Source organism: Lactuca sativa, chromosome 1, assembly GCF_002870075.4.
Source record: "Lactuca sativa cultivar Salinas chromosome 1, Lsat_Salinas_v11, whole genome shotgun sequence".
In the NCBI taxonomy this organism is placed as follows: Eukaryota; Viridiplantae; Streptophyta; class Magnoliopsida; order Asterales; family Asteraceae; genus Lactuca; species Lactuca sativa.
The window spans coordinates 238,086,098-238,109,818 of record NC_056623.2 but is presented as its reverse complement, the minus strand read 5'-3'; the positions used below and the strand labels follow the sequence as shown (position 1 = coordinate 238,109,818).

Genomic DNA, 23,721 nt, shown 5'->3' with positions numbered 1-23,721 from the left:
ATGTATATAGGACTGATTGATAGCTTTGGCTATACTTGTTGTCTGTGTGATACTTGTATGTATGTTTAGTAGTTGAGTGTGAGCGGGGCCCGTATCTTATAGTTAGTCGAGTGTGTGCGGGGCCCGTATCTCGTAGTTAGTTGATTGTAGGCGGGGCTCGTATCGCATAGTCAGCGAAGTGTGGGCGGGGCCCATATGTCATAGTTAGTCGAGTGTAGGCAAGGCTTATATCTCCTTGAGTGTAGGCGGGGGCCGTATCTCTTAGTAGCATGATTATGTGTATGGTATGTGGTAGTTTGGGGAGACTCGCTAAGCTTCGTGCTTACAGTTTTCAGTTTTGGTTTCATGTACTTCCGGTAGCAAAGGGAAGAGCTCGAGATGACTGCAGTGCACACACCATTTGTTTAGCCTGGGATGTCCTTACTCTAATATTTTGACATGAGTTTTAATGTGATACTTTGATTCGGTACTACAACTTATGTTTTTGGATGAAATGATTTTGATAATTATGGTTCTTTAATAAATAAAAATGAAATTTTTGGTCATGATTTTTGGGATGTTTCAAGCTTAACTTTATGTAAAAACGCTATGTGGTTCTTTGTGATATCAAAGTGTTATTCACCTTGCTAAGCATTCTATATATGTTTCACAAAAGAACAAAGCATATCGATGTAGGGTATCATTGGATTAGAAATGCCATTGAAGATAACTTGTTTCAACTTGAGAAAGTTCATACAGATGATAATGGTTCCGACATGTTGACTAAAGCTTTAGAATAGGAGAAGTTGAAGATATGTTGCTCGATCGCCGGGATGACGAACTCTTCCTCATAGGCAAAAAGGGGAAGATTTGTTGGGTTTTATCTTTGGTTTTTTATCCCATGAGGAAAGCCCACTTCTTTAGCATATATATATATATATATATATATATATATATATATATATATATATATATATATATATATATATATATATATATATATATATATTTCATACCCTAATCTTTATTAACACAAAATTTACAGCCACCAAGTGAAAAAGATAGAGAAAAGACAAAAAGAGAGGGTTTCACCATTTTTTTTGGATTTTTTTGACACCCCCTTCAGTGTTTCTTTGTTTTCTGGAGATCCAACAGTTCGTTTTCTTTGATTTTTGGACATCGGCTTCCTAACATCGAGGCCTTCATATCCAACGGTTAAATTTTCGAGATTAGCTCTAGAGACTCAGTAATCGCAGCTTCTGTTTGCTGCTGGAAATAAACTTTTGGTGATATTCATTCCTTTCTGTTTGTTGTTTGATTCCATATACTTGAAGTTGTTATTTCCATGTATATGATGATTATTGTATGCCTCTAGTATATCTAGAGACGAATTTGTATTGCTCAAATATTAGTGATAATGAATTTGAAGCAACTCTAATAGTCTCGTGGTTTTGTACTCTGGTTTTGGAAGATTTTCCACACTAAAATTATGGTGTCTCGTATTGATGATTACTTATTGTTTTTGGGTTGATTATATTGATCATATATAACTTGCATTGAGTATGTTTTGTTGCATGTGAAAATACCATATTTGTTTGCATCCTTAAATGTTCATTCGGGAAAAGTTTAGTCAAACCACATTTTATTCTGTATTGTTATTTCCTATTGTGGCTGCATTTTTTCCAGCACAAATATGACTAGCAGGGGCGGATTTAGGGGGGGTCACCAGTGGCACCGACAACCTCTAAATTTTCCCGTCGTAGTGGAAAAAATTTCGAAATTTTTAAAATTTTTATTTTTTTTACTATTGTGCAACCCCTCATTTTCTCATGCACCCCTACTGAGAAATCCTGTGTCCGCCCCTGATAACTAGAGGATTAAATAACCCTTTATCCACCCTGTCTGGTCGTTCTTCAACTTGTCATTTTTCATCGACCTGATAACCATTACATCGTCCGATTTTGAAATTAATTGTAATGTTATAATTGCCACAAAATGCCGATCCTTCGTAATTAAAATAAGAAATTTACCAATTTTTATACAAACTAATAAACACTTTCAAAACCCACCCTGTCCGTTAATATTTTTATTAAATTTTATAATCATTTTCTAGTTAACATCCCATTTTAGTAAGACCCGATTATTATTATCTTTGTTAATAAATATAAAGTCAACTCATACTCTCATTGTGTTAGATTTTTCAAATATCAGAATATTCCAAACAATACCCGAATGTTTTTTTGTTTTGTGTGAAGACTCCAAGTCTAAGGACATTATTGTCTTTCGACCTTCATTACCAACAACCAAGCTTACTAGCTATCCCCGAAGGACACTGATTCTCTATCCACTCTCCGATCAATGGCTCCGCCTTCCCAACTGCTCAACGGCGCTGGTGTCACCGCCGGAAAGTCGATTACTAGCCGTATGGCTTCCGTCTACAGCGAAGTACAGAACAGCCGTCTTGATCATCCTCTTGCTCTCCCTTCCGTTTTCAGAAGCCCCTTCAAAATCGTCGATGGTCCCGCTAGCTCCGCTGCCGGAAATCCAGGTATTTCTCACATCATATTGATACTGAAGTGAATTTACGACCCCTGTAAAAGCAAAACTATTTATGCTAAGATCACAATTGATCGGAGTCTTTTTAATGATGGATTGATATACTTAAGTGTTTTGTTAGCTATGTTAACTGATCACGCTGTGTGTAGATGTTAATTAGGTTTTATGATCGAATTTTGCATTTTGAGTTTTAAAGTTAACTGATTACCATAAAGACCTAGTGAAACCCCTGTAAAAACGAACCAGTACTAAAACAAATTGGAGATTTTTTTTTTTTTATAATCCAAAATCACATAAAAGAATGGCAAAACACATCTAATCACCTGCAGAAATCGAGTGTAAAGATGAAGGATAACGACTTCACTTGTGCTTGTTCTAATGCTTTCAGATGAAATTGCAAAACTTTTCCCATCCCTGTTTGGGCAACCATCAGCAATATTGGTGCCAGGTGAATCTAATGAATCAGGATCTGCCTTGAAGATAGGAGTTGTGTTGTCAGGAGGACAAGCACCAGGAGGGCATAATGTTATATCTGGGATTTTTGGTTAGGATTTTGAACTTCCATTTCCTGTTGTTCATATTGTTCATACTTCATATGATATGATTGAAAGTTGTATACAATTGAATTTAACTTTGTATCCAATTCAAATCTTTTCTCCCACTGTTTGGTGCAGATTACTTACAGGAATGCTGCAAAGGAAGTACTGTGTATGGTTTCAAGGGTGGGCCAGCTGGGATCATGAAGGGCAAATATGTGGTCTTGACCCCTGACTATATTTATCCTTACAGAAATCAGGTAAATATTAAAATGAACCTTTTTTCATTTACAGATGCTATATGATAATCTATTATAAGTATGTAACTGATCAAATGTTAAACTAGTTCAAATAGTAAACATATAAATCTTGAAATTCTTGAAGGTGAGAGTGTCTGAATGCTACTGATTTTCATACAGTTTGTTGATTTGTTTTAATTCACTGCATCAGGGAGGATTTGATATGATCTGTAGTGGGAGAGACAAGATTGAGACTCCAGAACAGGTGCCAATCATTCAGCCTTTGCTTACCTTGTTGATTTTTATATAATTGGGTGGATTTTTCAAAGTATAATAACCCAATAAAAAAGGAATTGAACGTACAATGTTATAATTGGGTAGATTTTTCAAACTACAATGCCTTATTAATATCCATGCAGACCCTTAAAATTTAATAATGAAGTAAAGATAGATATTTTGATTTGTATTCACCTGAAATTGAATCCAGTTTAAGCAAGCTGAAGATGTAGCAGTGAAGCTTGATTTGGATGGGCTTGTGGTTATTGGTGGAGATGATTCAAATACAAATGCCTGCCTTCTTGCTGAATACTTTAGGTGAAGGATTAATTACCCTTGATGTATTTGTTTCTGTGTTAATCAGTTTTTTTGGTGCTTCAATAACATAAATTTGTTATACATTTTTGAGTTATGATGATAACAAAATGTGGTGTGAAAGTGCTTATTTGATTATTATATAATATCCCACAGGAGTAGAAAATTGAAGACACGAGTGATTGGATGCCCAAAGACTATTGATGGTGACTTGAAATGCAAAGAGGTTCCTACAAGTTTTGGTTTTGATACTGCATGCAAGGTAATTCCAGTTATGACTTTCATCCATAAATAGCAACAAACTTCCATTTATCTGTTTACTGTAGCATTCTACTTTCATTTCTTTCTATTACAACCTTGTACTTTCAAAAAACAAAAAAGAATCTTATTAAGGTGACGCATTGTACTTTGAAAAAGTTTTTCTTATTAGGACACTGACACTGACACTGACACTGACACTGACACTGACACTCTACTTTGAAAAAAATCTACCATAGTAGTCAAAATTGGTTTGGATTTGGTTGACAATATTGGTATAATTAGAGGTAGATTTTTGAAAGCACAATGTTGTAACATGAGGAAATAATAAACATTGCTATTTCTTTCATTTATCCCTTGATTTTCACACTTGTAAGTTCTTCACCAAAATTGCATGTTCACCATTGATGACATCACCTCACTTTCTTGTAATTGGATTATTATACAGATTTATTCTGAGCAAATTGGAAATGTGATGATAGATGCTCGTTCTACAGGAAAATATTATCATTGTGAGCTCATTTGCCTTTATTCCTTCACTATATCTATCTGCATTCTCTCTGGCCTCTGATTTTGTAGGATTAAGTTTATGTTTTTTTCACTTTTGGTCCCTATCTTACTGTCTCCTAACGTTTTTAGTCCATGGGTCGTCCGTCTAATTTAACACTCCATTCGTTAGTTATATGGAAAATGACTGTTTTGCCCTCAAATATAACACTCATATCTTCAGTTGTACGACTAATGGGACGTGCTGCTTCCCACATTACATTAGAGTGTGCTCTGCAAACTCATCCAAACATCACTCTTATAGGGGAGGAGGTACTAAATCTTCTTCCACCACATAAACATATTATTAAAAATATATAATTGTAATTTTTGAAAATTGAAATATGGAAAAATGATGAAAATGTTACTTGCTGCAGGTTGCCTCTGAGAAGCTGACTTTGAAAAATGTTACAGATTACATATCAGATGTAATTTGTAAACGTGCAGGTCTTGGTTATAACTATGGTGTCATACTCATACCTGAAGGACTTATTGATTTCATTCCTGAGGTATTTACTATTTAAGCTTTCTAGGTTTATTTTTCTATGATGAGGACAAGGAGGGCATTTATGTCATTTGTCGATTTTTCAGGTGCAACAACTTATTTCGGAACTAAATGAAATTCTGGCGAGTGGAATTGTAGACGAGAGTGGAAAATGGAAAGAGAAGCTTATTCCTCAGTCTCTGCAGCTTTTTGAGATACTTCCTCCTGCAATTCAAGATCAGTTGATGCTTGAAAGAGATCCCCATGGAAATGTCCAGGTGATTTTCACTTTGCTTTTTATCTAATCTATCATAATTCATAATTCATAAATGATGTGTGTTTATTATATTTATACCGAGTAAATTACACGAATGGTCCCTATGGTTTGAGGTAATTTGTGCGTTTGGTCCCTCAGTTATTTTTTTAACTCGGAAAGTCCCTACTGTATGTTTTTGTTATGCACTTGGTGGAGGAGATAAGATAAGGTGAGGGGGGTGGGGTCGGGTGTGTATTTATTTAAATAAATTAAAAAATCAAGGTCAAAATAGTTTTTTAAGGTAACACAGGAGGGACCAAGTGCGTAACAAAAACAAACAGGAGGGATCTTCCGAGTTAAAAAAATAAGTTAGGGACCAAACGGCGTAAATTACCCTAAACCGTAGGGACCATTCATGTAATTTACTCATTTATACGTTAACTTAGGTTGCGAAAATAGAAACAGAGAAAATGCTTATGCAAATGGTTGAAAGTGAATTAGAGAAGAGGAAGCAAGTGGGCCAATATGCATGCCACTTTAAAGGCCAGTCCCATTTTTTCGGGTACTTGAGAACTCTAATCATCCAGCATTTTCTTTAGGGCTAAATGCAAGAAATAGTAGAATGCCTTTTTATTTGTTCATAATATTAATATGTATGTGTCAGTTATGAAGGACGATGTGGTTTGCCTTCAAACTTTGACTCTTCTTACTGTTATGCATTGGGTTATGGTGCTGGAGCTCTACTCCAGGGTGGTAAATCCGGACTAATATCTTCCGTATGTATCTTTTCCTTCACCAACTTATACTTCATCCCTTACAAGCTCAGGGTTATAAACGTAATTTCAAAGGGCATTCTTGTATTTACAATAGGTTGGAAATTTGGGTGCACCAGTGGAAGAATGGACTGTTGGTGGAACTCCATTGACTTCTTTAATGGACGTGGAAAGGAGACATGGTAAGCCATCAATCAATATATATATATATATATTTTTTTTTTTTTTGAGATGAGGGGCAAAAAAGTAAATTTGAAAATTAACCGTAAGTAAATGTGTAGGTAAATTCAAGCCTGTGATAAAGAAGGCGATGGTTGAGCTTGATGGTGAGTTGCTGCTAAGTTTGAAATCTTTTTCTTTGACAATTTTGGTTCCTAATTTAATAATATAACATCTGACATTTTTCATTTTCAGGTGCACCATTCAAGAAATTTGCATCACTGAGGGAGGAGTGGGCCCTTCAAAACAGATATATCAGTCCTGGTACTAAAATTTATAAATAAAGAAAAGAATGTTGTTCTATTTTATAAGAGAATAAATTATTGTAATTAAATAAACTTATGTTTGGGGGGGAAAAAGATACCTTTTGTTTCGCATAATGGAATGGAATTGGAAGGAATGTTATGTAAACAGTAAATAATTTTTATAAAATATTTTTGTGTAGGTCCCATTCAGTTTGTTGGAGCGGAAGCTGATAGAGCCAACCAGACTTTGTTGTTGGAGCTTGGAATCCAGGTCTAAGTAACTACCTTCACTCTACTACTAAACATTTTCACATATATTTTTTCCCGTATGTTTTACAAATTACAAAATATTTATAATATGAGTAAAACATAAGTTTATTGGCGGATTGGGCATATGATCATTGGGTCACAACCAATGTGCCTCCCAAGATTATTACATTAATATATATCTTGTTTGTAAATAAATAAATTAAATCATGATGATGATGATGATGTTGATGATAATGATGAAATACTATTATGATATGAATGTTCGGGCACATTAGAGCTTATGATTCGGTGGTTGGAATAAACAGTTTCATTCTTACATATAAACTCATTTCATTATCTTCTTTATTATGTTATTGTGTACCTGTTATCAGGCATACCGAAACCCAACAAACGTACCCTATATCCAACTAAAAAACATTGGGTTACTCGAGTACTAAAAAAAATTTAACCGATACGTAATTTACCCGATACCTGAAAAAAATCAGACGTTTAATTCGGATATCAAGTATTTTCGATAGGGCTATCAAGCCTCATAACGGAAAGCCAAAATACATATAATGGCCGACTCCTCTGGTCTTAAATTATACTAGAAAGTAAAGTGTTCAACATACAACTTTGATATGAAAAGCTGTTGACCATGCATATTGGAAAAATCTTTTTGCAACAAGTTTTTATATGCCGACTCCGAGTAAATATTGGAAACCAAAGTGGAATTATAGAGTTAGATGCCGTTTGTTTTTTCAGAAAAATCACTTCTAACCACTTTTTGCTACGCTGCGCAACACACACACAATACTTGGGTTTTCGCAACTGTTTGTTTTTTGGAAGACTTCTTACTTAAAAATTGTTGTACGTGTGCTACGTGGCGCAACATTGGACCATCATCTTCAAATCACTTCTCACTTAGTTTAAGTTATAGTATTATTCAACTTAGATTTGTTATATTTTTTTTTTCAACATGATGTTTATTATTTTAATGATATTTGAAGAATATATAAACAATTTGAGTATATTTTACATAATTTAAAATAATTTCAAAATCGTTTGGTAAATTTCATATAAATATTTTTTTTGTTATATTGTTTATAACCAGATATTAATAAATTATAAAATTAATCATTAATATTACCAAATTTATTGAAATTAATCGGAAAAATAATCATCGTCTTCAAAATTTTAACAAAAGTGAACATGTTATTAACTAAATTAACAATTTTATGTATTGTTATTTAGCAAATATTATGTTTAATTCTTTTATATAAAACTATTTAAAAATCATATCAATGATCTTTATATTTAATTTGCATATGATTAAACTAAATAAATTTTTTATTTAAATTTATTTTAATTATTGTATAATTAGTTTCAGTTTATTGCAACAGTCTGCAGAGATTAAAAAACAAACAAACTTCTGCAGCCGTTTGTTTCCCCTTTTTTACTGCATAGGATTGCAGATATGGTCAACAGACTTTAACCGTTTTCACTTCGAAAAAACAAACAAGACCTTAGTGGTTTATAGGTATGGGGAGATTTAGATCTTAAACTTGTTCAAATAAATGCAATTATTCAATGTAATGAAAATGGGCAAATTCAATAAAATCATAATTTTTTTTAGTATGATTCATTGAAGTTCTTATAAACATTTTTTTTGTTTCTCACGAAATGAGATTTTTTTTCAATTATAAACAATATGTTTTATTGGTCTTATGCTTTATATTTACTTATTGCTTTTTTATTATGACTCAAAATATTTCTAAAGTAAATTACCTTTTTTGGTCCCTCCACTTTGGTGCCAAAAAGAATCTTTTATCTTAGCATTATTGGTTTATGTTCCAAATAGAGCAATTAGTTTTTGTGGTTGAGTTTGTACCTTACTTTTGAAAAATATAATGGTTTTACTTGTAAATGACAAGTCGTTATAAAAGTCTCCAATAAAAATCAAAAATAAAAAATCATGTGGACCAACAATATATTTAGTATATTTGTTTATGATAATGTTATTATTAATGTGAAGATGTCGGCAGACATTTATTGAGGAAAAAAGTTGAGGGAAATAATTGAGGATAGATGTGTTATTTATTAAATTTTGAAGAGAGAGGGGGATGGGTAGGATAGGGAAATTGGAGATCGGATTCAACAAAAGTCGAGTATTATGCTTCGATCTTGCCAAAATCTGATGATGATTTGGGTGTAGTAGTAAGGTAATCTCGATGCATTTATCTCACCTAATTCTAATTCTTTCATCTTCAAGCATATTATATTATATGTAATGGAGACTTTTAGTTGATTGCAAAATAGGTTAGAATGAAACAAAAGTTGAGAGGAAAATCTGGTCGTTCCTTTAACAAATGTGTTGTTGTAATTCCCTGCAGCCATGCTTGTATATTTTTTGCTTTGAGCTCAATCAAGCTGAAAAAATTGTTTGCTTCAGAATGAATTCCCTTGCAGCCGTATTGGGCTACCAAAGTTGGAAATTTTTTATGCCATATCCAATACCAACCTCAATGGTTTTTTTCCTGAATTTTGTAACAATAGCTTACTTGAACATGTGAATTAGCTTAGACAGGTTTGTTTAGGATTGTACTAGAATCTATAAGCAACCTAAAACCATTTGATATTATTGGTCTTTCACGATGTTTTTTCTTGGGTACTCATTATGTCATTGAAGTCATTTATTTGTCTCATATTCAAAACCAACAACGAAATGCTTAAGCTACACAGACAAAGAGGAAGGATTCCACCAATGTTGTTTAGAGGCAAATCCGACATTCGAAAAGGTTTCACTTCACATATCAATGGTTTTGTTTGTCATGTCAGCTTATTATTCAAGACTCCACAAGCAAATGTGGTTTATATTTTCATAGTTTGTTCATACGATTCATCAAGTTTGGTCACCCTGCCTAGCCAATTTTGCAAGTGCCCCTTTGCAAATCTGTAACATCGAGTTCCAAAACATTGAGATTCAAAAAAATTACCAATGAAAGAACAAACCCTATGAACTTATTGCTAGTAAAGACCCAAGGCAGTGTATTGTGTGAAGTTAGAGAATGAATTTGGAATGTGCCTAAAGAAAGAGTTTAAGGTAAGGCTTAATAATATTGAATGGTTTAGATTGCTTATGGATTCTGGTACAATCCTAAAGAAATCTATGTAAGTTAGATTCACATGTTCAAGTAAGCTGTTGTTATGAAACTCGGGAAAGAAACCAGTGAGGTTGGTATTGGATGTCACATTAAGAATTTTCAACTTTGGTAGCTCAAATATGGCTGTAGGGAAGTCATTCCGAAGCAAAAAACTTAGCTTGATTAATCTCGAAGTGAAAAATCCATACAAGAGGATTGGCCAAGAAACAAGATACAAATCATATGGCAGGATTGGGCAAGAAATGAGGTACATTTATAGTCTAGCATTGTAGATTGCAATGTAGTAAATAGTAATTGTGATTGGTTTTCCAACATTTGATCTAGTTTGTTGTCTCAAAACAATTGTTGTTAGGATAACTATGTAGGGAATGCATGTAAAAAGTAGTTTACATAGGAAATAGAAATGAACTTTTTATTTAAAAGTTAAGTCATTTGGGTGGAATATGCATGCTTTGTAGATTAGTCGGGTTTATGCTCATGGACCTTGAATTATGGCCTAGTCTTAGGATCTGTTTTTCTCTTTTCTCAAGCGTATAGTTTGCCGAATGTTTGTGAAATCAACCGAATTTGTCAATGGAATTATCATTTGTTGGTTGAATGGAAATGTAATGAAATTTATTGAATTTTAACTTTAACTACATTTATTAATATTTATTTACTTCAGTACATATAATGAAAGTATTTTGCTCTTAACAAAAAAAGAATGAAATTGAATTCCTTACTCCTGAGAATGATGAAATCCATCAAACATGGAAATTTGAAGCTAGCTTAATCGAACTTCATGCATTTCATCATTTGCAACCAAAGACCCCTTCAAATGGCATCTCATATTCCAGTTAATTTTGATTCAGGAATTCATTAACATATAATCAAAATGCCTTTTCAAGCTTGGAGAAAAAAAAAGTAAAAAGGAAGGAAAAGAAAGTGACATTCTTTTTGCGTGTTAGAAACTCTCAATGGAAAAAATGACGTGTTTTAGAAAATGCTGTTTTTTTTAATAATCTTAATTGGTAATGAACTTTTATTATTTTTAATTTTTAGTTTTGTAAATAATAAATTCTGTAAGTATAACTAAATAATCCATAGAAACGTTTACATATGACATAAAATCGACATACCACATACCCATTTTATTTTCAAGTTAGCCAACTTTTTTTTTCTAGTCGAATCAATAAAACCTTCAATTTTTCGTTTTCCATTTCATTTACGGTTCACGAGTTTGGTCGTGTATGCTTAACGAAAAACCGAAGTTTTTATTTTTAGTAGGATGTTTGGCCGAGTTTTGTTTAGCCTGAAATTGGAAATATGGAATTATCAATATTGTTTATTATTTTCCATAAATAACTCAACTCAAACAAAAACAAATCATCTATTATTTGGAAAGATTATTGATATAAAAACGACAAAACGAAGCTATTTGTTTTTGTTAATACTATTTGATTACGTTTGTTTCTAATCTTTTCGGTCTAGAATTAATAAATCATCAAACTAATACTTTTGGTTAACCTTTTGAAATATAGTGTTTTGATTGGATTAACTAGGGGTGTCTATGAGACAGTTTGGTTTGGTTTTTAGTTAAAACTGAACCATAACCATTATAAGTGGTTAATGCATTTTGATAGCCACTGAGTATTAGTTAATATTGGTTTTGGTCAACGGTTTTTGTTGGTTAATGGTTATGGTTAGTGGTTAATATTGGTTAATAATAATGGACGAAAATGAGATAAAAATAAAAATACTTTGCTATAAAAACTGAAAAACATAAAGTACATTGTTATAAAAAATGAACGATTCAATGTTGATAACCTTATTAAAATAATAGAAAATTAGGTATCCCATTTAATCTCAAATGTTAGATTATTGGGATATAGATAGATATACTTGGATCAACGAGAGTTGTGAAACACTTTCAAAAGATCTTATAAATTAGGTTTTTGAGAAGAAGAAAAATGACAGGATTAAGAAGTCAGGATCTTTGACTTTTAGCAACTTTTGCATTTTTTTCTTTTACCCTTTCAAAAGTTTATAAAAACATATTTTAAAACTATCTTTTGAAAAAAAGACATGAATCAAATATTCCTTTTCTAAAAAAGATTTTTTTTAAGTTTAAAAAGCTATCCCAATCCCTACTTGTTTAAAAAGCTAATAAAAATATTATAACTTTATAACGACGTCTTCCTATTGTTGATCGTATCATGAATGCAGAAAATCAAGGAGCAATTTTAATTAGCTGTTTTCACGAACAGTGAAATAGGTAGTTTTCAAAAAATTTAACGACTAATCGAAACAAAACTACGTAGTTTTATGTATAGGGGTACCTAAGTTTATATACTTTTAAGGGTATATATATATATATATATATATATATATATATATATATATATATATATATATATATATATATATATATATATATATATATATATATATATATAACTCAACCAATTTCTCTCCCCTAGTCGCATGTGTCTGTTATTACCGTAATAACAAATCAAAACGAAGGAAACCCAAATAATAGTCAATAACAATACAATTAATTGAAAATATAAAATGAAGACCAAATAGTCATTTAGCAAACTTAACATGCCAAAAGAGACATAAGTCAGGGTTTAAATCCACGGGAAAATGACTCTTGAGGGTAATTAACTTTTGCGTTTGTACTCATTTGGTCCCTTTTCTTTTTTTTTTTGTATTCAATATACCATCGAACTTGTTGTTGGTGTTTACCATAGCCCTTTTGACCGGCTTTTGACCTGTGATAGCCGGTCAAAGGGTTATGGTGAACACAGACAACAAGTTCGATGGTATATTGAGTACAAAAAAAAGAAAAGGGACCAAATGAGAACAAACGCAACAGTTGGTTACCCTCCTGATTCATTTTCCCTTTACTCATTTACAACAAATCCCACATCATTTCCTACTGATATTAATGACTTTTATGAGATTCATTCTTGCTTCTCTTCAAAACATAACCTACGAAAAGACATTATTCATACATGTACAACTTTGTAATGCACTTGAATATTTATTAGGGGAATCTTGACTAAGCAGGCGCATTTCATGACTACATTTACATTTCCAATCAAATGATTTATCGTATCATGGATTCTAGACAAGTCTACAAACGAGTGGAATCACAAGTGCTATGATTTTTGAGTTTACTTAGCTTTAAGATCGAACTCATGGGATAAGATACAACATCAGTATGTACAATACACCATTGTATTGTACATACTGATGTTGTATCTTATCCCATGAGTTCGATCTTAAAGCTAAGTAAACTCAAAAATCATAGCACTTGTGATTCCACTCGTTTGTAGACTTGTCTAGAATCCATGATACGATAAATCATTTGATTGGAAATGTAAATGTAGTCATGAAATGCGCCTGCTTAGTCAAGATTCCCGTAATAAATATTCAAGTGCATTACAAAGTTGTACATGTATGAATAATGTTCTTTCGTAGGTTATGTTTTGAAGAGAAGCAAGAATGAATCTCATAAAAGTCATTAATATCAGTAGGAAATGATGTGGGATTTGTTGTAAATGAGTAAAGGGAAAATGAATCAGGAGGGTAACCAACTGTTGCGTTTGTTCTCATTTGGTCCCTTTTCTTTTTTTTGTACTCAATATACCATCGAACTTGTTGTCTGTGTTCACCATAACCCTTTGACCGGCTATCACAGGTCGAAAGCCGGTCAAAAGGGCTATGGTAAACACCAACAACAAGTTCGATGGTATATTGAATACAAAAAAAAGAAAAGGGACCAAATGAGTACAAACGCAAAAGTTAATTACCCTCAAGAGTCATTTTCCCTAAATCCACAACCAAATTAAGCTAAAAGAACCAAACCTACAATTGTAAACTCCTTGACTATAACCAAAGAAATCAAAAAACCATAGAGGTCTTTTATTTATTAGTTATTTATTATTATTATTTTTTTTTACAAATTTCTCTTTATTTTTTAAAATGTTATCTTTTAAGATATTTATAAAGTAACCACAAATAATCATTATTGTGATTTTAAAGGAAATGACCCAACTTTTTTGGATTTATCAATTTGACCTTTGTGTCTAAATATTGGATTTTTTTTTACTAAATCAGTTTTATTTCAGGTTGAGATGTGACGTAAAAAATTACAAAATCTAATATAATTTTCGTACATTTTAGACTAAATTTCTTTTATTTATTTATTTATTTTGATATTTGTACATTTTGAACTCAGTCCTAAGCCAAAAATTTTAAATCCAAAATTTGAATAATAGTTATGAGACATGATATTTTGGACTCTGAAATGCTACATTTTTACTTAAATCTAACAAAAAAACCCTACCAAAACATACATTGATTTCGATATAAGGGCATAAAAATGACATTTATTTGATAAATCAATATTAATAAATATTTTAGATTTAAGGATGGAAGAGAACTATTTATAAATGTTTAGAGGGTGTTTGAGATTGCTTTTGAAAAAACACTTTTGGTTTTTTGGAAAAGCTAAAAGTAAAAAAGATGTTTGGTAACTTAAGAACATTTTTAGATCAACTTTTTATGAATTTTGACAAGAACAAAAATGGGCTGTTTCAAAAGTCATAAATTAGTGACTTTTTGTGATTTTTGGGATTTTAGCCTTTAACTTTTCAAAAGATAAACCAAACACATTTTAAAATCATTTTTTATAAAAAGCCAAAAGTCAAATTTTTTTTTTATATAAAATGACTTTTTAGCCTAAAAAGCAACCCCAAACACCCCATTAGTACAAATTAGAGCAAACCACGTATTATATATACTTCGGAAATCTAAAAGGACCTCGTTTTTTTAAATATTTCTATATTTTAGAAACAAAAATGTTTAGTACAAATACATGGTGATTTTTTTAAATATTTCTATATTTTAGAAACAAAAATGTAAATATATTAGTGAAATAGTTGAGGGTAGAGGCGTTTCGTTTGTCAAGTACTTATATCTTGAAGGTGCAAGTTGTAAATAAATATACAAAAATAAGATGGAACAGCTACAAAGAGATATTTTACTTGGCCCACATAATGGGAGGATAAGGTCGGACTCAAGAATCAACATCCAAAGCAAAAGTCGAACAAAACAGTGGTGAGAGTATCATGATTCGATTTGGCTAAAATTTGATGATGATTTCGGTGAAATTTTAAGGTAATCTTGATAAATATTTGTTTTTGACCTAATTCTTTGATCTTGATGTATATATGTACTGGATACATAGATCCAGTAATCGATGGTATAATTGTATAACTATTGTAAAATATGATCAGAATGAAACAAAAGGTGAGAGGAAACCTGGTCGTCGTATTGTAAAATAAGGGAACTTAACAAATTATGTTGTTTAAATTGATGAACATATTCGTTTTTAACTTCATCACCTTAAACTCGATGAACATGCTTTTACAGAACTTTAACAATTGTGTTATTTTAGTTCCCTGCAGCGATGATTGAACTACCAATTCTGTATATTTTCTGCTTTGATGTCAATCAAGCTAAAAAATCGTTTACTTCAGAATCAATTCCCTTGCAGCCATACTGAGCTACCAAAATTGGAAATTCTTAATGTGACATCAAATGCTAACCTCAAGGGTTCTTTTCCTGAATTTTGTAACAACCCACTTGAACATGTGAATTTAAACTTAGACACGTTTCTTTGGGATTGTACTGAAATCTATAAGCAACCTAAAACATATATAGGATATTATTGGTCCTTACACAAAGCTCTTTCAGACACAATATATGCTTCTATAAATAAATACATTCATCATCATGCCATGAAAGTCATTTTGTCTCATATTCAAAACCAACAACGAATTGCTTAAGCTGCCGAAACAGAAGGAAGGGTTCCACTCATATTAGAAGACAAATCCAATACTCAAAGATCGATTTCACTTCACATATCATTGGGTGTTGTTTATCCTGTCAGCTATTGGTACCTTTTACCTTGTACATACATTTCAAATGGCTTAGGTTGCTTATGGATTCTGGTACAACACCAAAGAAACTTGTGTAAGCTAGATCCACATGTTCAAGTAAGTTGTTATGGAATTTAAGAAAGGAACCAATGAGGTTGGTATTAGATATCTCATCAAGAATTTTCAACTTTGGTAGCTCAAGTATGGCTGCAGGGAATTCATTCTGAAGCAAAATGTTTAGCTTGATTGATCTCAAAGTGAAAAACTCATACGAAAGGATTGGCCAAAAAACAAGGTACAGTTTGTACGGCAGGATTGACAAAGAAATGAGGTACAATTTGAGATTATAGGTCAAACAATGTAGATTGCCTATTGTTTTCCAAATATTTGATCTAGTTTATTGTCTCAAACTTTTTTTTTTCGTTAATTTAAGTTATTTATTTCTTTACATTGTCGGTGTTAGACAAGTGTATCACTGTATTGTAACCCTTATAATTAGGGTACTCCTTAGATATGCGTTCATTATTGGATAGAAACTCATGAAATTTATCATGACGGTTGACCTACACGTAGAAATAAAAGGGTAAAACGCAACTTATCCAATAGTCAAACATGGGAGAGGTAAATCACTATGTCCCAAAGCAATGTTTATGCTTGAACCAGAAACCTCATTTATAAATTGTTACCTCTTTATTGGTATGACAAAATGCAGGGTGCATGCGAAAAGTAGTTTACACAGGGAATAGAAATAAAAGTCTTTATTTGAAAATTAAGTCATGTGGGTGGAGAGAGTTTTGGACCCTGCATGCGTGCGGATTACTCGGGTTATACACATGACCTTAATTCATGGCCTAATATGAAGATCCCATTTTCTTTTTTCTCACACATAAAGGGAGTATAAGGTTAAGCCGAATGTTATTGAAAGTAATATAATTTTTTTAAGGAACTGTAATAAGAGGGAATTGGAATATGAAGAAACTGTAATGTTGCATGTTTTGTTGGCAGAGTAGAAACGAAACTTGATAATATAAATCGATTAAATTTTAAACTCACTTATAATTAGATTTCTTATTTTTATTAATTTCAATGTATATAATGAAAGGTATTTTGGTCTTTACTAATAGAAGAATGAAATGGAATTCTTTCTGACGACCTTTCTAGGAATAGTAAAATTCATTCTTTTTGGCAACCAAACGCCTCTTAAATTCCAATAATGTTTGATTTTGGAATCCATGATTGTGTTTGGTTCGCATAATGTTTTTGAAAGAAATGGAATATGTTAAAACAATTGGAATATGGAGGAATTGGAATCTGAATGTCCTAGAAACTTAAATGCATTTGATTGACATGGAATGATTTTTTTTTTATTTTTTTTTTCTGTTTGGTTTGTTGATCTCCCAAAGAAATTGAAAAACAAATTTTGTAATATGATAGAAATACCCTTTAGTTAATTTTTATACCTTAATTATATTTTTTAATAAACATGACAAAGTTTTATATAATCATAACATTTTTTTATTGAACCTCACAAAATCCTCTTGATCTTCTCTTCTAAATTCCAAAAACTTAATACGGTTTTTGGATCATGCATTATTTTCCTACTTGCTTTGAACCTATTCAAGACGGTCAATACCATCGAAGTTTTTTGTTATGTTTTTTTGGTACTTTTGTTTCTCCTATTATTGCTTGATTTACCTTTTCAAGATTTTCTCCAAAGACGTTAGCTGCAATATTTATTCTCTTAGTAACAACATAAACTCTTTTTATTTTCTTTGAGCTTGTATTTGGAGATTTTTCATTTTCCGTGGTTTGTTCTTTAAAACCATCTTCTATTTGTTTAGATTCTTCTTCATTGTTTGCATCTTCTTCCATTTGGTCAAAATCATTGGCTTTTCCCTTGAGTTCTATCCTTTCCAAAAATGATACATAAATCCTCGTAATGGGGAAGTATCTTATTTCTCCATCTTCATGGCTTTTTTATGAACCTAATTTGTATCATAAAAGGTTAGCACATAAAAATATAACATAAATAATTAACAAGATACAAAAAAGTTTTAATAGTGTACCTGAATGTAAGGGTCGCAAACCGTTGGTTCAACCGTTATAGAGTGAATGGAGCTATAATAATGAAAACCACTTGTGTTCGTACCATTCACCATATCATAAACAATTTGTCAATCTTTTTTCAGGGTTTTGATCCTTGACTCAATGTCGGGTTTACCCAGTATGTCTAAGCTATGAATTTTTCCCTTCAATGCGTTTTCTAGATTTTGTAAATATCCATATTTAAAATTATTATCAGCTTTAAATCCTCCTATGTTCACCATGTTTACAATGCTTCCATGAGCTTAGCATCTCCAGTAATTATCCGGTTGTGATAGTTTTTGCTTGTAACATCCGTTTTCTTGGAGGAATTGAATTAGTTTTTAAGAGGGTCAAGAGTTTGGATTTTTAGAGAAAAGGGGTCCTCACGACGTGAGGCATGGAGGCTCACAATGTGAGGAGGGCCGCATGAAGATTCTATTCGAGACTGAGCTCACGATGTGAGGATCGTTGCAGCCCAAGCCCACAAAGCTTTAGGGTTTCCCACATATTTAAGCCCACTTAACTCAGTTTTGGGGTTCATTTCGCAGCCTCCACCTTCCCTTAACTCAGAAAACCCTAACCTTAATCCATCTTGGTGATTTTAGATATATTCTAGTGTTTTGGTGGCTAGAAGAAGAAGAAGAATGAGAACTCCTAAAGTGTTGGTTCAGTAAGGAGGCTCCATCATCATTGTCTTGTGCACATTTTGGACCATTGTAAGTGTCCAAGATCAAATCTTTATGAGCTCAAATTGCTAGATCTAAGTTCTAAGCTCCCTTTTGCATGTTTATGATGGATTGCATGCTTGGGATCTATAAAGTTGGAAAATTTATGGATCAATGAGTCATTCTCTGTGATTTAGTCTTTTGGATCTGAAGTATGGTTATAATTTATGAATCTTGCTTGATTTTGGGGCCATTTCTTGTCATTTTGACCTAAGGGGCTGTTTGGCAGCATCTGAATTTTTAAGAGATCTGAATTTGTAAGAGGGTCTGAATTTTTAAGATCTGAATTATTACCATGCTGTTTGGTTGGAACATCTGAATTGTTATCTGAATGATAAAAATGACCATTTTACCCTTCTATAGTTTTGTTTTGTGCTAAATGATAAATACATAATTGATAAAAGTTACAAATAATCATACAATAACCAAATTAAACATAAATTCTTCTAAATTCATTTCTTTCAATCCATGGAAACATAAACATCACACAATATAACCAAATTAAACATAAATTCTTCCAAATCCATTTCTTTCAATCTATGGGACAAAAAAAACCACCACCAATCTTATATGTATATTACCCAACTTCTGAACCAAAGACCTACTTCCTGCACACCAAAACTACCGATGGGCATTTATGATTTGATCAAAAAGCCATTATGAGAAAGTATATCCATTGAAGGTGTACAACTTCAAAGTCAACCGTGATGTTGTCATCTTTTATTCTTCACAAGACATACATTGATGAAGCTCATAGAACTTTTCACAAACAGTTGGTATGCAGAGTTTCAATGAGTGAACTCATGTACCTTCATCTTTTCACGTTATACCTATAAAGATAAACCTGCACTAATGAGTAGAAAACATCTAAAGCGACTCTCCTAAGAAATTGATGCGTAGTATACAATTGATCAAACGGAACAATGGATTATACTTTCTACAATAAGAGATGCAAATAAAATCGATTCTCTAAACTTGATTTTTAACCATTCCTCTGATTTCAAAAGAAAAAAAAATCCCTCTAAACTCGATTTTCAATCAACATACGGATTTAGAAAAAGAAAACAAACGAATCTCTATGTTTGATTTTCAGGGGAAGAAGCTATCATACTCTATTTTCAAGCATTAAACTAGAGTTAAAGATGAAGAAAAAAAGAAAAACATTACCTGAAGAAGATACCGGAGGCGGAGCTGTCGGAGCCGAAGGCGAAGGCGGCACAGGCAAAGTGGAGGTGGCAGACGGGATCGGAGCTGGAGGAGGAGGGGTGGAAGAAAGAAGTGGCAAGGTTGTATGATGAGAAGAAAATAAATTGCAGCGCGTACGAGAAAGAAAAGAAAAGAGGCGTGGTTTTTTTAGGGCACGGGCGTCTTTTTTTTTAATTCAGATGCGGATAGATGTCTGATTTTTTAAGAGGCAATTATTTAATTAAGAGGTATTTTATAAGATGCTACCAAACACTTCACATCTAATATTTTAAGAGGCTGCCTCTTAATTTTTCAATTAAGAGGTAAACAAACAACCCCTAAGATGGGTTTAGGACATGCTTAAGGGCATGCATGTCCATCAAGTAATCATTTTTATTAGCATTTGGAGTCCTTGATAGCTTCTAGAAGAATTAGGATTGGAAGCTTAATGGTTTAAGGACTTAAAAGTTAGATTTTTAGCCTCAGACTCTTCTCACGACAGACTCTTCTCACGACGTGAGACACAAGGTCTCATGATGTAAGAAGCATTTGGCCCCGTTTGTAGTTATTTGGTTGAGGCTCATGACGTGAGAAGGCTTCTCACGATGTGAGGGTAGTCCCATTAACTTTTCCTTGGATAAGTCGGCTACGTTGAATCGTTATGAGTTGGGATGTATTTAAGTGAGCACTCACAACGTGACCAAGGATGGTCACGACGTGAGATGTGGTTTTGGGCTTTGTTGGGCCATTGAATTTCTGATTGTGGACCATGGTTAGGCTGTGGGCATCCTGGTTTTGGTCCCATGATAGTTTTGGGCCCAATTAGGAGACCATATTGGGCTTTGAGTTGCCATCTTGGGCTTTTGTGTGATTAGATTGGGCCTTGGTTTTGGGCCAATTGAGAAAAGGGCAAAATAGTCTTTTGCCCTTCAAGACTTGATTTTTATCATTCCAAGGTGTTAGCTCTTGAGTTTTGTTCCTTTAACTTCTTATTATTGAATGATGGAATGGTTAGACCTAGAGGTGGGCAAAAGAACCAATCCAAACCGATCCAAAAAAGATGCATATGGACTGAACCAGTCCTGGACCGGTCAGTCCTTTTAACAGTCCACACCGCAGTCCTTAATCAGTCCTTAAAATTGATATACGTGGTAGTCCAGACCAGTCCTAAGCCAGTCCACAATTGAACCGGTCCAAAAATAAACCAGTCCATTTTTTGGACAGCTCCCAATCCAAACCGGTCAAACCGGTCCAGAAAATGAAAAACATTTGGTAGCCCAATTAAATATGAGGCCTCCAAAATTAAGGTTTTATTTTCAATTTTTTCATACGAATAGAGTTTCCCTTACATCCTTTTTATATTGCTCCCAGCTTCCTTATCTTTTATAATGCAAGCGATGTGCGACAAAGTGACTAACACAAACTCCATTTCGTCCCTACTCCCTGACTCCATTCCTTTGCTTTTTTCTTTTTTACTCTAATAACTAATATAATAATAATAATAATAATAATAATAATAATAACTAATTGATAGAATACTCAACGGCTAGTATAAATGCGATTGTATACAGGCTGATTTGCTTTTTCAAGAAGTTTACAACGGTTAGATTTAAAAGCCAACGACTATAAATGTTTTTAATTTGCTGATTTTTTTCACTATAAATACTTATTCATATCCAACTATTTTTCTCACCTCAAATTCTATCCCTTACTCAAAATGTCTCTAAATTTACACTACAAAGCTTGAAGTTTCCACATCCGGATAATGTCGGGTGGCGAAGAAAGTAGTTCCCGTCGCGTTGGTCGCTCCGGTTTTGATCCGAACCAACCATTTGATGAAATTAGCAAAGAAAATCGTACCGCACCTGTTTGGAATAATTTTGCGCAACTACGTCAACAGAAAAAATTATACGGTAGATGCTATCGGTGTGGAAAAGTTTATGCCGGTGCAAATGCGACACTAGAACGACATGATGTAAGTTTTCTTATTTTTTTTATTATCGCTATAATAGTTTCTTATGTTTAATTAGTTTACTTTAATTTGTTTCGTTTATTTTGAAGTAATTTAATTTATGATTAAGTTAGTTTAGTTTATGATTAATACTAGTCGATATAACCAAGACAATGCAAGTTATTAATTTTAAATTATACTAAATTATGTATAATAACTTAGGTTTTCTTTCGTTAATTGTATTAATGTAGTTTATTTTGAAATTATTAGATCTCATGTAGAAAAAAACATGAGAATGCAATTGCGCAAACACAAGTTGATAATGATGGAGTATCTTGGCATTACGATAATGATCTAGCACGCCAATTATCTATGCAACTAGTTATACAAGAAAGTCTTCCATTTGATTTTTTCTCTCGGCCGAGAGTTATTAGATTCATCAAGAAAGCTCTACAACCAGATTATTGTCATGTAAGTCGTACAACCCTAAAACGTGATGCAATGAACAAATTTAAAAAAATCCATGAGGATTTAAAGAGATTCTTTACGAGCTTCTCGGGAAGAGTCTCTTTAACCACCGACGTTTGGACCGCTCCACATGGTACCGCTCTATCATTTATTTGCATCACGGTACATTGGATCGATCCAAAAACATGGATTATGCATAAACGAATTCTTGCTTTTGAACAATTTCCTCACCCACACGGGGGTGAACAAATATATGAGATGTTAATTAGAATCATGAACGCTTTTGGTATAAAAGATAAAATACTTTCTATAACACTCGACAATGCTAGTAACAATACTAATGCAATGAATCGAGTGAAACGAGCTTTAAATCCAATATGTGATGGCAAATTTTATCATGTGCGATGTTGTTGTCATATTTTCAATTTGGGCTGTTCAACATGGTGTTTCAGTAATGGAAACTCGTCTTTCAAAATTTAGAGATCTAAATGCATCAATTTTTAGAAGTGGGCCTATTCGAACAACAAAAATACAAGCAATTTTGCAAAAGGAAAGGAAAAAGAGCTTTTAAAATGGCCGCGGATTTGCCAACTAGGTGGAACTCTCTTTACTTAATGATTGAGCGTTTATTAAAACAAAAAGATTTATTAAGCGAATATCATAGAGAACATATTCCCCATGAATCCGATGCGGATATTACCGAGATGGATTGGACTCTTCTCCTTGAGTTACATACGGCTTTAGGAGTACTATATCAAGCAACGTTTATGTTGTCACAAACATATAGTCCAACATCTAACGTTTCTTTGATTAGTATTACTCAAATAATAAAAACATTAGCCGATTTTGAGGGGTTGGATCCGCAATGGGAGAAAATTGTTTCTCTAATGATGGAAAAGCTTGAAAAATATTTTGAAGAATTTCCACCGATTTTTATGATCGCTTCAGCACTAAATCCATATGTGAATTTTAAAGGTGTAACAGATAGTATACTTAGTATCGACAATCTTTTGGGATCAGATGATATTGACATAACTAAAAATATATCAGTTTTTGAAGACACGATTAAACAATTATATATGATATATGATAATGAATATGCAATTCGAAATTCGTCAACTTTTATCCCGAGGCCACCAACTCAACAAACTAGTTCTTCAACCTCTATCATGAGGTCACCTAGTTCCTTGAGTATCGGATCCTTATGGTTTAGGGATAGTCAATCAAAACGTCTAAGATACAATCAAACGTCTTTAGATGAATTTTCAATGTATAAAGATTC

General features: G+C 32.7%; 1 protein-coding gene and 2 long non-coding RNA genes across 3 annotated transcripts; all 3 read left to right on the top strand.

Annotated features, from left to right (window-relative positions):
* The first annotated feature begins 2,263 nt into the window (after positions 1 to 2,263).
* On the top strand, positions 2,264 to 7,207 carry LOC111909029 (pyrophosphate--fructose 6-phosphate 1-phosphotransferase subunit beta). Its single transcript, XM_023904826.3, has 16 exons — positions 2,264 to 2,527; positions 2,924 to 3,079; positions 3,210 to 3,331; positions 3,522 to 3,575; positions 3,798 to 3,904; positions 4,058 to 4,163; positions 4,608 to 4,671; positions 4,890 to 4,978; positions 5,083 to 5,214; positions 5,297 to 5,467; positions 5,892 to 6,007; positions 6,110 to 6,221; positions 6,316 to 6,400; positions 6,500 to 6,544; positions 6,633 to 6,701; positions 6,883 to 7,207. Exons 1-16 carry the CDS (start codon positions 2,338 to 2,340, stop codon positions 6,957 to 6,959), a joined length of 1,695 nt encoding a protein of 564 aa, XP_023760594.1. The 5' UTR covers positions 2,264 to 2,337; the 3' UTR covers positions 6,960 to 7,207.
* Positions 7,208 to 8,858: 1,651 nt separating this feature from the next.
* LOC111909030 (uncharacterized) lies at positions 8,859 to 10,537 on the top strand. The gene is made up of 2 exons (XR_002856054.3): positions 8,859 to 9,153; positions 9,325 to 10,537. It is a non-coding gene; the product is annotated as an uncharacterized LOC111909030 (long non-coding RNA).
* A 3,259-nt stretch (positions 10,538 to 13,796) lies between these two features.
* LOC111909031 (uncharacterized) lies at positions 13,797 to 17,087 on the top strand. The gene is made up of 2 exons (XR_002856055.3): positions 13,797 to 15,261; positions 15,542 to 17,087. It is a non-coding gene; the product is annotated as an uncharacterized LOC111909031 (long non-coding RNA).
* Positions 17,088 to 23,721: the final 6,634 nt, after the last annotated feature.

Bases quoted from the DNA above. Each gene is read 5' to 3' on its own strand.
- LOC111909029 (XM_023904826.3), top strand. From the start codon at position 2,338: ATGGCTCCGCCTTCCCAACTGCTCAACGGCGCTGGTGTCACCGCCGGA. The intron at 3,332-3,521 runs GTAAATATTAAA...TCACTGCATCAG, and splicing joins TTTATCCTTACAGAAATCAG to GGAGGATTTGATATGATCTG. The intron at 6,222-6,315 runs GTATGTATCTTT...TATTTACAATAG, and splicing joins AATCCGGACTAATATCTTCC to GTTGGAAATTTGGGTGCACC.